This window comes from Sciurus carolinensis, chromosome 2, assembly GCF_902686445.1.
Source record: "Sciurus carolinensis chromosome 2, mSciCar1.2, whole genome shotgun sequence".
NCBI classification, from domain to species: Eukaryota; Metazoa; Chordata; class Mammalia; order Rodentia; family Sciuridae; genus Sciurus; species Sciurus carolinensis.
Window position 1 is genome coordinate 102,264,382 of NC_062214.1, and position 15,491 is coordinate 102,279,872.

The 15,491-nt window shown below is 35.2% G+C and overlaps 1 protein-coding gene across 1 annotated transcript in view; it reads left to right on the plus strand.

Moving 5' to 3' along the window:
• Dmxl2 (Dmx like 2) overlaps nt 1-13,129 on the plus strand; it is a 172,002-nt gene extending 158,873 nt beyond the window's left edge. Inside the window, 11 exon segments of the mRNA XM_047538446.1 lie at nt 1,633-1,695; nt 2,458-2,544; nt 2,625-2,744; nt 4,019-4,159; nt 4,781-4,841; nt 4,963-5,090; nt 6,296-6,373; nt 8,089-8,180; nt 8,894-8,946; nt 10,450-10,667; nt 11,691-13,129. Coding sequence (XP_047394402.1) covers nt 1,633-1,695; nt 2,458-2,544; nt 2,625-2,744; nt 4,019-4,159; nt 4,781-4,841; nt 4,963-5,090; nt 6,296-6,373; nt 8,089-8,180; nt 8,894-8,946; nt 10,450-10,667; nt 11,691-11,900 — 1,251 coding nt within the window. The 3' untranslated portion in view covers nt 11,901-13,129.
• Nucleotides 13,130-15,491: the final 2,362 nt, after the last annotated feature.

Sequence of the window (15,491 nt, forward strand, 5' to 3'; positions counted from 1 at the left end):
GCTTTTGGGATTGGCTATAGTCTCTTCTATGTTTATAGTCTCTTCTATAGTCTCTTCTAGTTTTCCTCCAGCAGAGGGTCCCCATGAAGAGCAGAGAGGACAGAGAGAAATTGAACATTTCTTAAAATGCTAAATAAGCATTGGTTGTCTCTAGGGAAGGGAAACATGACTGGGAGTTGAAATGAAAGACTTTTTATCCTATACTACCCTTTGAATTTGAAAACACTGAATGAAATCACTCTCTTGTCCATTGCTATCCAATAGCACTATGATGATAGAAATCTATATCTCTACTGTCCAGTGTAGTAGTAGTCAATAGTCACATGTGGTTATTGAGCCCTTGGCACATGGCTATTGTGACTGAGGAACTGGATTTCTAATGTTACTTAATTTTAATTAATCTAAATTTAAATAATTATGTAGGATTAATGGATATAGTTATATAGATCTGAAAAAATTTTAAGAAAAAATTATGAAAAATATTTAATACTGTTAAGGCAAAAACTGGTCACTAAGCTCAGAAATATGAAAAAGTAAAATAACCTGTTCAATAGGAGTGTTTTATTTTTATGAATTGTTAGGTATTTGATAATCAGTTTTGATAACTAATTGATTAACTAATAAAATTGGCAGACTAATCCTGAAAATACTGAAGTGTTGAATAATTTTTAAAAAGTAATTTCCCCAAGGAAATACTGAAATCTTAGACATATTCATAGGAAGATATATTTATTCACTGAATGTTAAAAAAATATTCCACAAATCCAGTTTTTGTGAATTTGATAAATGTGGCAAACTCAGCTAATTAAGGCAAATAGATTCTTCAGCAATTTGGCTTTCACTGAGTTAGCCCACATTGACACTCTCTCCTGTATTTTCTTGGGCACTTCTTTGTCAGCTGCTGCAACCCTAGGGGAGTCCTCAAGGCACAGTCAGAATTTGCATGACCCTTTATGCTGAAAGGAAAGCAGTCACATCAAGAGGTATGAGGAAGAGTTTACTGCTCTGATCATACCTTCTGAGGTTTCCACAACAGCAGGAATATTACTTCTGATTGTAGCTATCTCCTATGACCTGTCGTCAATAGAACCGGTTATTTGTATGATTTTTTTCCCTGTGCCTCACCCTATCAAACATTTACTTATTAGGAGAATAATCATGTAATTAGGAGAAAAATGTGATTACAGTATGTGAATAAGAGTGAAATAATTACCACTACTTTGAATATGTTTAGAAAAAAATATTTTGATTTGTATTTTAAGTCAACCCCTACAGAATAGGAATCTATGAAGTATAGAATGCATCTGCTCTTAAAAGTGGATTTTATTTTTAGATATTATAGTTTTAAGAACTCTAAAGTTATATGCTGGTATACAAATAGCTATTTTTAATTTTGAAATAGCATTTATGTTTTTGTGTGTATGTAATAGTCATACCAATTTTAATTTTGCCCTTTTTGCTTTGTGTTGTGTTTATGTGATGAGATTTTGTTTTATTTTTTTCTTGATTCTTCAAATTCATTTTCGTCATCTTTAAGTAATGGAGTGGCCATTTCAGCTTGAAATTTTTCATTCTTTTTATAATTTCATTTCATGCATGTGTTTGTGTTTGTGACGGTGTGATGTTACTTAGTCTGTAGAAGAACATGTGGAGCAGGTCAAACAAAACTGCATAGCAGAAGATTGCCACATCAAGGTAGTATTCCCAGCTCTTCTATTTAGCTCATTCTTTAAAATTAAAGAGCTAACCCCTCATCTCTAATGCTAACCATGGCTGCCCAGCTGGTTAACTAATCAGAGAACTCGTTGCTCCTGTTCCACCTCAGAGGCATAGGGTAGGAGATGCTTCACTGTGTCTAGCTTGCCATGTGTGGCCATTGGTTCTTCTGTTTCTTGCTCCTTGCTTCATTTCCACTTAGTCATTTCTTTCCAGTCTGTTCTAAAGCATGTCTAGTTCATTCTTCCTTCTTGATTCTGCCTCTTCTTTCTATCTCCTCTGACCCACCCTAAGCTACTACATTTTCTTCTCATTATCAGTCTCGTTCATTCCTTCCCAGTCACCCTTGAAATGCATCTCTTGTATGTGCTTCTTGGTCGATGAATTTTTTTCCTCCACTCTATGCCTCTTTACATACACTTTGTTATTGTGTAATACTTGTGCATTTTGGAAGAGCTATATTACTGTTTTAAATTACTAATGAAAATATATTAGTCATCTTTTGTGACAGTTAACCACTGTCTTACGATTGCAGTGGAAATCTTTGTAATTGGGGTGATTACAGGGCATCAGAGTATCCAAGCAAATTTTCCAAAACTAATTCTCAACACATTAAAGTTAACCTTACTATATTTCTCGCTGCTGCTACATTTTCTTCTTATCCAGCTTTTAAATTCGGTGAATGTGCATATTTCTATTCAGAGTTGTGCTGCAGCAACTAAACTCAGCAGTATTTTATAGGTTGAGGCTGACCTGGGCTATCCTGGAGGAAAGGCAAAGATCATTCACAAGGAATCTGACATGATCATGGCATTTGCTGTTAATAAGGTAAAAACTGTATTTATTTTAGAGGATATACTTGTTTTAGTGAAATTGCTTAAGTCATTGACTCTGCCTTTGCTTTACAGGCAAACTGTAATGAAATTGTTTTAGCTTCAACACATGATGTTCAAGAACTTGATGTTACTTCTCTATTGGCCTGTCAGTCATATATTTGGATTGGAGAAGAATTTGACAGAGAGTCTAAAGGTGTGTCTCATAGTTGTGAATCTGGTTTTCCTCAAGAAGTACCCACTAAATCTTAACTTGAGATATGTATGAATCTGTCTTCAGTTGGGTAAGAGACTACATAATTGGTTTAGCTGCCAGTGAAAGGCTTACATTAATGAATAAATTACTCATACTTTTTCCACTATTTATAGTGTTTGAATCAGAAATAATCTCTGATATCAAAGTCTAATGCTAACAGTTGCCACTTTGACATTTAATCCCAAAGAAATGCCAGGAATTATAGGGTATTCAGTAAATTTAGCTGATCTGGATAATTAAAGCAAAAAATACTTTGCACAAATCTATTAATTAAACTGATTGATGAAACACATTTACTAAGTAATTTGAAGTGTTTCTTCTTGTCACCTGATAAGCATATCTTCTCTACAGATAAAGATGTAGATGACTTTACTTTTCATTAAGGCTGTGGACACTGCACTAAAAGTGTTTTATAACACTCTCTATTTTGGAGTTTCTTTTCCATGTTTACCCTCCCTCTTGCTTTTCTCCAGACTCAGAAATTTTATGTCTGGAAATGGGTGCCTTGTTTTTTGAATTTTCTCTTTTGTTAGTATGTAATATAACCAGAATTAAATTACACATCAGAGTACATGTGACCATATAATTTTATATATTCTGTCATAAATATTACTTTTCACCTTATTATGTCATGATAAATTATTACTTGAAGAAATTTTTAAAGATGATTTTTTTTTTTTTTTTTGTAATTTGGGTCTGGAGATGTAGCTCCAGTGATAGAGTGCTAGCGTGCATGAGGCCCTGGGTTCAATTCCCAGCACCACAAAAACAAAAAAACATGTAATTGATTTGATACCTGGGATATCTGTATTGAAGACTGTATTTAATCTTTTTTCTATATATGATCAAAAGAAAATCTGTATTCCTGTAACTCCAGCTACTCATGGGTTTCAGGCAGGAGGAGCACAAGTTTGAAGCCAGCCTGGACAACTAAGCAAGACCTTCTCTTAATAGAAAATCTGTATTAAAAATCTTTAAAACAATTTTTCCAATCTGTGTAACAGTAAAGTTGCCCCCAAACAAATTAGTCTAAATTTACATTTTGCTTAAAGGGAACCAGTTAACTAGTACTAAAACTGGCTGTGATTAAGACTTGCATCTGCTTTTCTCATGAATGTTTATTTATTTTTTTAGATAATGTTTTTGGGTCTGTAATTGAAATTTATGTTAAGAGAAAATGAAACTTTCACAATAACATGTGACTGTTTTCCACAGTTCAGATGATATTGATTATCGTGGCTCCACCACAACCCTTTATCAGTCCAGTGCAGTATCCCTTCCAGCAAGTCAGGTGCATCCACCTTCATCTCTGCCCTGGCTGGGCAGCGGACAGACCAGCACTGGTGCTAGTGTGGTATGTTTTTTACTCTTTGGTATGATTTCTGCATATGGATTCCCTGAAAAAGAAGTTAAAATCACTTTGACATAGGAATGATCCTAAAGATCAGGAATAGTGACCAGTAGATGCACCATGATAATAGTAGCTATCATTTATCATGAGTTTCTGTGTCAGGTACATGTTTTTCTCACAACCCTAGGTGGCAAGTGCCATTATTATCCTCCATTATCATTTTATATTGAGCAGACCAGACACAAAATGGTAAGAGTCAAAAGAATTTGTGTCTTCTTGTGTTTGAAAGTGCATCAGTAACATTCTTAATCGGTCACTGTAGTTGAAGGGATCCCATGCTCATGTTCTACTCTGAAGAATCTGGAGATACACCTGATTATCTGCAGAGAGCACTTGGAAGAGTTCCTTTTATCACTAGATGAAGCTGCTTTATAACCTCAGTCTACACAGGTCACAGCAGTGTCAGTGAGTGACTGTGCTTCTGTGTGAAGTGGCTCAGCAAATCTATAACAGGGTTTATTTCAGTAATATGCTGTAAGAGCATGTTACTAGAATCAGAGTTACTCCAAAGCATTTCCTTCCTCTTCTGACTACACTGAATAAATTCATTATTTTCTTTTAAAGCTTATGAAAAGGAATCTACATAATGTTAAGAGAATGACCTCACACCCTGTCCATCAATACTGTAAGTATTTTATTTATGATCTAGGATTTTAAGTGTCCTCTATCATTTTGAGGTTGATATATAGGATAGAAGATACTGGAAGTCTGACTTTTCAATCTTTTATCTTCCACTCGTGTTTCAGATCTCACAGGTGCTCAGGATGGCAGTGTGCGAATGTTTGAGTGGACACGGCCTCAGCAACTTGTCTGCTTCCGTCAAGCTGGCAATGCAAGGGTTACTAGACTCTATTTTAACTCCCAAGGCAACAAGGTTAGTTCTTGGGAGTCACTGCTGAATTTAATTTAAAATAATGATGGATATTAAGGAGTAAGTAAGTAATGAAATAATATTTTAAAAAAATTTCAGTGACCCTGTCTTTAAGCAGAGCAGGCAGTTTGTTGGATTCTGTTTATCCTGTTTTCTTCCAATAGAAGCATAAATCCACAGAATATAGTATAGATTAATAAATCATGCATTCAGAGATACAAAAGCTTTGTGGAGTAGAAAACTCAGCTGCTATGAAATGTGTTGATGGTGTCTACCAGAACAGTCAAGTACTTGAGAGACATCTAATTTTTTAATAAATTCCATTGTAGAGGCTTAGAGAAAAACAATGAAGTGGGTATGGAAAAGCTATTTTTTAAAGTTTTATAAATTTATGTATAATAATTACATACATTTATGGGGTACAGTATGAAGTTTTCATATATATATATATATATACTGTTTTAGTCAGCTTTTAAAAAATATTTTTAAAATTTTTTTGATTCATTGTACACAAATGGGGTACAACTTTTCATTTTTCTGGTTGTACACGAAGTAGAGTCACACTGTTTGGGTTACATAGGGTAATGATGTTTGCCTCATTCCATTATTTTTCCTTCTCCCCCACCCCTACCCCCACCCCTCATTTCCCTCTACACAATCCATCCTTCCTCCAGTCTTATGTTAACCCCCTCCATTATGTATTATCATTCACTTATCAGAGAAAACATTTGGCCTTTGGCTTTTGGGGATTGGCTTATCCCTAGCTCCATCCATTTACCTGCAAATGCTATAATTTTATTCTTCTTTATGGCTAATATTCCATTGTGTATATATACCACAGTTTCTTTTTCCATTAATCTATTGAAGGGCATCTAGGTTGGTTCCACAATCCAGCTATTGTGATTTGAACTGCTATAAACATAGATGTGGCTATGTCACTTAAAATCAACACAAGTGCTGATTTTAAGTTCTTTGGGTATAGGCCAAGGAGTGGGATAACTGGGTCAAATAGTGGTTCCATTCCAAGTTTTCTAAGGAATCTCCATCTATAGTACTTGGACTTTCTTGGGAATATAATAGGCAGAGCTTGTGCTGGATGTTTGTTAAGTAGGGTCTGAGTGAATCTCCTTTCCATAAATGATTTTACCTTTGACAGGAATTCAGAGAAGCTGTGTTTAATGTGTTTAATGTTTACATCTTTCTTACAGTGTGGTGTTGCAGATGGTGAGGGTTTTCTGAGTATCTGGCAAGTTAACCAAACTGCATCAAATCCTAAACCTTACATGGTAAGTATCACTTACATTCTCAGAATACACAGAGAGAACACATTGTTTATGAAGTGTCTGTTTCAGGCAGTGAGTCTCATTGGTGGTTTCTTTAGGAAGGGGATAATTCCACCCAACAGTCACAGCCTAGCATCTGTACCCTAGTTTAGACTGAAATGACCTTAAAAGCAAAAAACAAAACAAAACAAAAACTCTTGCTTTTTACCTTGAAGGGTAACCATATTTGGAAAATTTCAGGGACCTTCCCTGTGTGTGGTTCAATTTAGGATACATTTTTATTTAGTTTTATTCATTTTGAAAACTCTTAGTGGTAAAATTTTGTAATATTTATATTATGTTCTGAACACATTTTGAATTTCCTCCAAAATTTGGCTTACCAGATTATATAAAATAATCTCAATAGGCTACTTCATTTATTAATCCAAATCATGTTGAAATACTTGGTGATGTAGACAGGCTTACTTTCACCTGGGGAGGTGTGGCACAGGAGGGGTAGAAGATGATGCTGTCTTGCCTGGAACTTCTCCAAAGAGGTTGAGAAAGTCTTGAAACCTTCTGGGTGAACTAAATTATCCAAATACTTTTAAATTTTCTTTTCTAGAGAATACACACATTCTTAATAATGTATGAGACATGATATTTCTTCATGCAAATGGAAATAATCTTAAATTTATGATTTTGCCTTAAATCAGATTATGATCATTCCAAGCAGAAAAATGACTGTTTTAAAATACCGTAATATCCTTCTTATGGGAAGGATGGATCTTTAAATTTCTATCATCCATCTGATCCAACAAGAAAGTCATACCTGGCTTAGTAGGTGGTTTCCTACACTGTTGGAACATACTTAAGATACTTAAGAGTCATTTGGCCCTTTTTTTTTTTTTTTTTTTTTTTAATAATGTCGTACTGGGTATTAAACCCAGCCCAGGACCTTCAGCATGCCAGGAAAGCCCTCTATCACTGAGCTATACCCCCAGTCCACTTAGAGCCTTTTGGGGCAGTGTTAGACCTGGAGACTATTTGCAGGACTGCTTTTGACAATGTCTTTTTAGTAAGGGCTCTTCACCTGGGACTAGAGGTAGGGAACATGAAGGTAGCAAGAAAGGTGGATGTTTGTGTTTAGGTTACAACGTTGATTTAAGCCTTTCACAGTGCTAAGACTCTATGGGCATGTGAGAGTTTTCCTTCTTGGGTTATTGTTATTTTTTATCATTGATATTATTAGCGTTTATTAAATATATTTGTGGTCATTAACACTAAAATTGCTTGATTGGACTTTTAATGTAAGATTGAACTTTTAATGTAATTGAGTGGTTTGGGAAAGTACATGTATTTCTTTTGCTTTTCTGAGAGGGGGTCTCGCTATGTTGCCTAGGCTGGCCTTGACCTCCTGGGCTCAAGTGATCCTCGTGCTTCAGCCTACCAAGTAGCTATGACTAGTTTATATACTTTGATACCCTATTCTTTTCTCACATAATCTAAAAACAACCTTTAATTCCATGTTTTTACTCTTTCCAGTTCTAAAAGATTAGATGTTAGCCAAATAATATGCAAATGACCATTAATGTCTTCTTACTATCTCTCTTTATTCTAGTCTGTTTTTAAAAACTGTTCTTATTCAGGCATATAATATGTTATTAGCAGAACCGTGTTTGTACCATACCAAATGTTATTGAATTTTTAGATAACACTAGTTGCACTTTGTTTTCCAGAGTTGGCAATGCCACAGTAAAGCCGCAAGTGACTTTGCATTTATTACCTCTTCAAGTCTAGTTGCCACATCTGGACAGTCCAATGATAATAGGTAGGTTAAAAGAGATGCAAAACAGGAAATAAAAAATTTTGGACAGAAAGCCACTGTTGCTAGAAAATATGGATTTTTATCTAGTCAAGTTTTTCTACTTGTAATACAAGAGCTGTGTTACATAATTATTTTCTCAGGGTGGTTTTCCTTACCTAAAAGAGAAAAGCAAAACAAATTTCTCTTTATGTAGTCTGTAGTGATAAGCACATATAATCTTTATGTTAATGTTATTCAGTCTTTTTAAAAAATTACTGATTAATACTGTTAGGTTCCTCAGAACTAACAAGTATTTGACATTGTGTAGCTATTATTTTCAACATTTTCTTTACTTCACAGTTTTCATTGGCAACACATGCCTATAACACCTCTCTTTTCCAGCTATGGTTTCCCTCAGGGGTATAGAAGCATCACTTCTACTTAGGAAATCATATCATAAATTCCCTGGAGTGGTGATTGGAAAAGACAGGGGGTGGGGGAATGCAGTGATACGTGGGACTTTGTAAGACAGGCTGTGTACTAATTTGAAAAGGATAAACTCTTGTAAGAGAGATACATCCAGTCATTGACCCTGCCCCCATCTTAGTTGAAAAACTCTGCTCTATAAACATCATTGAACAAAGAAGATGAAATAAATTTGACTTGAAGACAAAATGTGTTCTGAATGATGACTTAGAACAATTATTTATGATGTATTTTTATTGTTTCTTTAAAAGAAATGTATGCCTCTGGGATACATTAATATCACCTGGAAACAGCCTCATTCATGGTAAGTTAAGGTCTATGGTTTTTAATACATTATGAAAATGAAGGAATGCTTTCTTGGTTTAATTAGTAAGTCCAGTGTTAATTAATAGGTTGAAAATGGAGAAATATTTAGAACAAATGACTAAAAACAGAAAAAGTTGCCTCATGTGACTATAGGATTATAACTAGCTCAGAATAGTCTTTTTGTTGTATTCTATTGAGAAAATGTGGTGTAGAGAATGGATACTGTTATGGTTTGGATCTAAAAATGTTCCCCCAGAGCTCATGTGTTAGTGTAGCAGTGTTCAGAGGCAAAAAGATTGGATTATGAGAGCTCACCAGTGAATTAGTCCATTTGATGGATTAATAATTTGAATAGACTACTGGGCAGTAACTATAGGCAGATGGGCATGGCTGGAGAAAAAGTCACTGAAGGTGTGGCCTTGAACTATACCTGTCCCTGGTCCCTTTCTTCTACTTCCTGGCTGCCATGAGCAGAGCTGCTTTCTTCCACCATGCCTTTCACCATGATTTTCTGCCTCATCTCAGACCCAGAGTAGTGGAGCCAGCTTACCATGGACCAGACCTGTGGAATTGCAAGCCTAAAACAAACCTTTCCTCCTCTAAGTTGCTTTTGTTTGGTATTCTGGTCACAGCAATGAAAACCTGATTAACATAGTGCTATTAACAAGGCTATTTAAGAAATTATTTGCAAAGTATTCCTTGAGCTCAGTCAAAAGGAGACCATATTTTAAAGAAGCCCAACCGTAAAGCAAAGTTAACTTATGATAAGAGCTAGAAATATGAATACTACCATTTACATGTTATCCTTTTAAGATTGTATTTGCCAACACTGGTGCCTTTAGCACATGGATGGTCTTTTGGGGACACTTATCTGAACCAAATTAGAAGGATTACTCCTTAACTTGTAATTAAAATGTTCACACAAGTGAAGTTGAGTTTTACTTACCGGAGAACTTTGATGAGGATATATGATGGGACAGCAGTAGGCTAGGTTTAATAATGGTTACTGTGGGTGGTAACTAGGTAACTGAGAGTACCATTGAGAAGCACTTATCAGCACTTCAGCTCCTACATACTTTAAAAATTTAAATTAATATGTATTAGTTATACATATTAATGAGGTCAGTGTGAATACTTCTCTGTATGCAGTTTCTGAGTCCTTTTTTCCTCCAGTTTTTTAAATTGGTGCATTACAGTTGTACATAATGGTGGGATTCATTCTATATCCGTATGAGTCAACATAACTTAGGGCTTAAGATTTAAACGTCCTTTTTCTATATGTGTATTTCATGTTAAGATTATGAGTGAAGAATTTTTTTCTAACATTGCTTAGCATTTTCCTTTATTCTTTAGTCATAATTTCACAAATTAAATGACTTAAATATACCTTAGAATGAAAAATACATCCATAATTTCTTGATTTTTAAACATGAATTGAAACATTATCAGAATCACCAAGATAGAAGCTGTTTTGGGAAAGTCTTTTGGTTTTCTTCTTCAGGTTTCACATGCCATGATCATGGTGCCACAGTACTTCAATATGCACCAAAACAGCAACTCCTCATCTCTGGAGGTAGGAAAGGATATGTCTGCATTTTTGATATCAGACAGAGACAGCTAATCCACACATTCCAGGCACATGACTCGGCTATTAAGGCTCTGGCTCTGGATCCCTGTGAGGAATATTTTACTACAGGTTCAGCAGAAGGTAACATAAAGGTGAGTCAATACAAGAAGTTGGAATGTGCTCCATGTTATCTTCATCTGCTGTCAAGACTGATTGCAAAAAGGAAACCAAACCACTATGTTCTCTGACATGAGGGTATGAAGTTAAAGCTTTGTGGAGATGTGGAGTGTCTTCACACTCCACCCTACCCTGTGCTTCTCTGTGGCTCTTCCTAAACTCTGTGGTCTGGAAGAGGAGATAATCAAACTCTGGACTTTTTGGGTCACTGAAAAACTTTAAAGATGGACTGGAGAGGCAGGAGGTGCAATGGTAGAACACTTGGCATAGAATGCATAAGGCACTGGGTTTGATCCAAGGCACCCCCCCAAAAAAAATAAATAAAAAGCTTTAAAGTATTCAGTTTTGAAGGCTAAGGATGTGGCTTAGTGGTAGAGCGCTGTAGTATGCACAAGGCCGTAGGTTCAATCTCCAGCACCACCAAAACCACAAACAAACAAACAAAAATAACCCTATTTTGAGTAAAGTACATGAAGTTTTTCTGTTTTGGTTTGTTTCTTTTCAGGGCCTCAAGCCCTCAAGCATGCTAGGCAAGTGCTGTACTACTTTACACCCCAAACCCCATACTGCATAGATTGTGTGTGTGACATTTGTTTGGCTACTCAGAATTTTCTCCCCACCTCTACTCTCATTACTTGACTCTCATGACTGAGGCAAGGTTTCTAGACAAGTGAGATAGTATCATACTTATACATTGTGCGAGGCCCTAACTTAGCATTAAAATATATTTAATTAACTTAAATATTTTAGAGATTAAATATTGAATTAGAGATGGGATATATATGGTTGATATGGAACTACCATAGAATGTGAAGAAATTTGAAAGAAGGGAAGTGTAAGGACAGTAAATGAATCTTCTGTTAGGTAAGCTGTTAGGACAGGAGCAGTGGATGGGAAAATTGGGTCAAGGAGCAGAAGTCAGGGCCACATTTTTGTTTTTGTTCTCTCTCTTCTTAATGACTTAAAATTGTTGTCACTTTGTTCTTGTTCTAAACTAGGTTTGGAGATTGACAGGCCATGGCCTAATTCATTCATTTAAAAATGAACATGCTAAGCAGTCCATATTCAGAAACATTGGAGCTGGAGTCATGCAGATTGACATCATCCAGGGCAATCGGATCTTCTCCTGTGGTGCAGATGGCACACTGAAAACCAGGGTTTTGCCCAATGCTTTTAACATCCCTAATAGAATTCTTGACATTCTGTAGACTTAAAGATTGGGGCTTTATTTTTATATATACTTTGATTAAAAACATAATGCAGTAATTATTAGGCAGTTCTGTTTTCCAAGCAGTTGTTAAACATATTGGAAACAATACAGAGAATCTCTGTGGTAGAATTTGAATCCGATCCATGCTGAGTGTTAGGCTGAGTATTGCCTATCCAGGTTGGTAGGATGAATGTGCATGTACCTTGTTATATTGCTGACATACTTAAACAAACCTTGTATTGTATGAAGGGTAGCTATTCTTTACAGCATTAAGCAAACCTGATTCAGAAAACATTGGAGGTTATTAACCAATTAGTAAATTAAAATAATGAGAAGGACCTTTACACCAAATAAAGGAAGAAAATGTTGCTGATTCAGGTTTTTCTTCCTGTTCTTACCACTGATCGAAGCATGCCTGCAGTTGCCTTCTTTGTTGAATGAAGGATAGTCATAAGGTGTTAGAAGCTCTAGACCACCAGAAAACTTCTTAGCTGTGGAGCAGTGTGCAGTGACCAGTTCTCTGCAGTGAGAGGTCATTTCCATTCTTTCCTGCTGAATATTTTTCCTGTTAGTGTTTATACTGAGATAGTACTGTAACTTGCAAATGAGTGCAAATTTAAATGCAATGTTTTCTTCACAATTTGCACATTCACATTTTTTGGACTGCTAGTTTTTCTATTTAAATATTTGCCTTCATGTTAGGAATGTAATATGTGAACATGACATATTTGTAATTAACCAAACCATACCTTCTTAGTCCAGTTTAGTACTTTTTCTTTTCATGTATTCAAGGTTAAACACTCACAATATTTAAGACTATGTTGAGACTACACCAATAGAGCATTTCATATCAATTAAAATGAATGTTAGGCTTTTTGTGGCCAGTTGATAGTTGATGAAATTGGTGATATTATTTATTGCCACAGCCTATTGTATAAACTATGCAGAGTTAAATATTATTTGCTTGTAAAATATTAGCCAGTGTTGTTATATTTTGATGTATTTCCTTGGTTATGACCAAAACTACGTTCTTGAGGTACTGAAACCAATGTCTTTGTGTCTTTAATTGTTTACCAGCAAATTGTCTCATCATGTAAATGAGGATGTTTAATGCCTGTGTGGTAATTAGTAAAATATAATGGTATAAAAGCACCTTTCTCTGAAGGCAATGTGATGTTCAGGCTGTGAAATACATATGTAAAAGAAAAATAAATGTTATTTGTTAGAATTTTATCTTAGTTTGGCTTATTTAAATAGACTAGTGTGGCATTCTTTGATATTGTTTTAACAGTTGAGATTTTTAATTTAACAAAGTGTTTAACTGTTAGAGAATTTTTAAGCTACTAGGCAGTTTATTCATTCACAAATACATACTGAGTACCTTTATATACCAAAAGACATTCTAGCAAATGGGATACATTGGTGATCCAGATAAAGAAGACACTCAAGGTGGAGAGTCAGTTGGGTAAAACCAACTTCACTAAACTTCTTTCAGACAGGTTTAAAGTTATCAAGTGAAGTGCTGTTTTCGGTGCTAACACTGTTTTCCATGTAGTGATGGAAAAAGGAAGAATATGTCTGAATATATAAAACATAAATTTGACAAAAATTATAAACATGTACATACCCTTACCACAGTTCAGTACAGTAACCCATATATGTTGCATTCTGTCATTGTGTATATTAAACTAATGCTAGCTGATTTAGTAAGAATCAGAAATGTAACAATTTTGCAACTGAAATTCAAACTTTTCTTAGCTACTGCCTTGAGTTATTACTTTTTAACAATCTGCCATTTTCACACTAATTTGTGTTTTTTTTAATTAATAGACTTCATTTTTTAGAACACTTTTAGGTTTACAAAAATATTGAGCCATGTAGACAGCTTCCATTTACTCCCCTCCCCACAGTTCCTCTTATTACTAATATCTTGCATTAAGGAGATATATTTGTTATAAGTAATGAACCAGTATTAATGTATTATTACTTACTAAATGCCATGGTTTATATTAAGGTTTAGTCGATGTAAGATTTTATGGGTTTTGAAAAATATATAATATGTATTCACCATTTTACTATTATACAGAATAGTTTGATCACTCAGAAAGCCCCCATACCACCCATTTCATTCCTCCCTTATACCTCCCAATTCCTGGCAACCACTGATTTAATTACAATTTTGATAGTTTTGCCTTTTCCATAATGCCATATGGTTTGATTCATATGCTTTATAGCCTTTTTAGATTAGCTTCTTTTGTTTAGCAATAAGCATAGAGGTTCCTTCATATATCTTGGGGTTTGATAGCTCATTTTGCTTTTAATCATTGAATAATATTCCATGTAAAAATTTCACAGTTTATTTTTCATTTACTTATTGAAGGTTATCTAGATTGCTTCCATTTTGGGGCAATATGATTGAAGCTTCTGTGAACTTCCATGTGCAGGTTTTTATATAGACATAGGTATTTACCTACTAGAGTTAAAATTGAGTGAGATTTCTGGGTCTGTTTCTATGTAAAACTATCTTTAACTGTGTGAAAACTGACAAACTATCTTCCAAAGTAGCTGTAACATTTGATATTATTTCCAACAAAGAATGAAAATCCCTATTATTCCTTTTTCATGGTAGCATCTGGCAGACTGTGAGCTCAGTGTGACATACCTTGGTGGCATTTGATGACCACAGAGGTGACATAGGAACCTGGGGCTGGTCTGTACACAGTGTCTCTGCCCAGATCTGCATAGAATCCTGCAGCGCCTGATTATAGGCTGATAACTGCACAAAGCATCTGTTCATCCCCCATCCCTAGAGAGAGGCCTATGAGGACAGACTACTCATTCTAGGTACTTTTTCCTGGTTCTTTCTGAACCATACACCAACAGTGTATTTGGGACAAACCTGGGCTTGGGTTACCCTCTAGTACTAAAAGTGACAACACACCAACAAACACTTAGCAAATTTGAACCTGGGCACCACTTAACCTGAAATAGTGGCAGTGTACATAGGCAGAGAAGATGATCAACCTGCTTAGAATTTCTGGAAAGACAGGCACAAATAAACCCATATTAGGAAGACCAGAATGAAGACCTAATCCTTCAATGCCTAGGTGACGTTGCATACTAACAAGCGTCAGGAGCTTTAAGGAAACCATGATTTCACTTAATACTCAAAATAAGGTGCTAGAAACTTACCAGATGGTAATCAGTATGGCAGATCTCTCAGAGAATTTAAGACACCTGCTTTAAGGAAATGAGCCTGAAGAAAAAAAGAAGCGTTGCAATATTCTAACAAAGAAATACAGCAGAGATGAAAGCAATTAAAAACATACATACATGATTGAGCTGAAAAAATATATTCCGTTAAAATGAAAAGGGAGCATGACAGATGAAACAGAAGAATTGGCTTGAAAACATTATTTGAAAGTACACTGTTGGAGGAGAAAAAAAGAATGAAGAGGAATGAAGAAAACTTACAGTGACTTTGAGACAGTATTAAAAGAGCAAAAAGAGAATGCCAAAGGGATAAAAATAAGAAAACTTATTCAAAGAAATAACAGAAAACTTCCCAAACTAGAGAAAAATACAAATA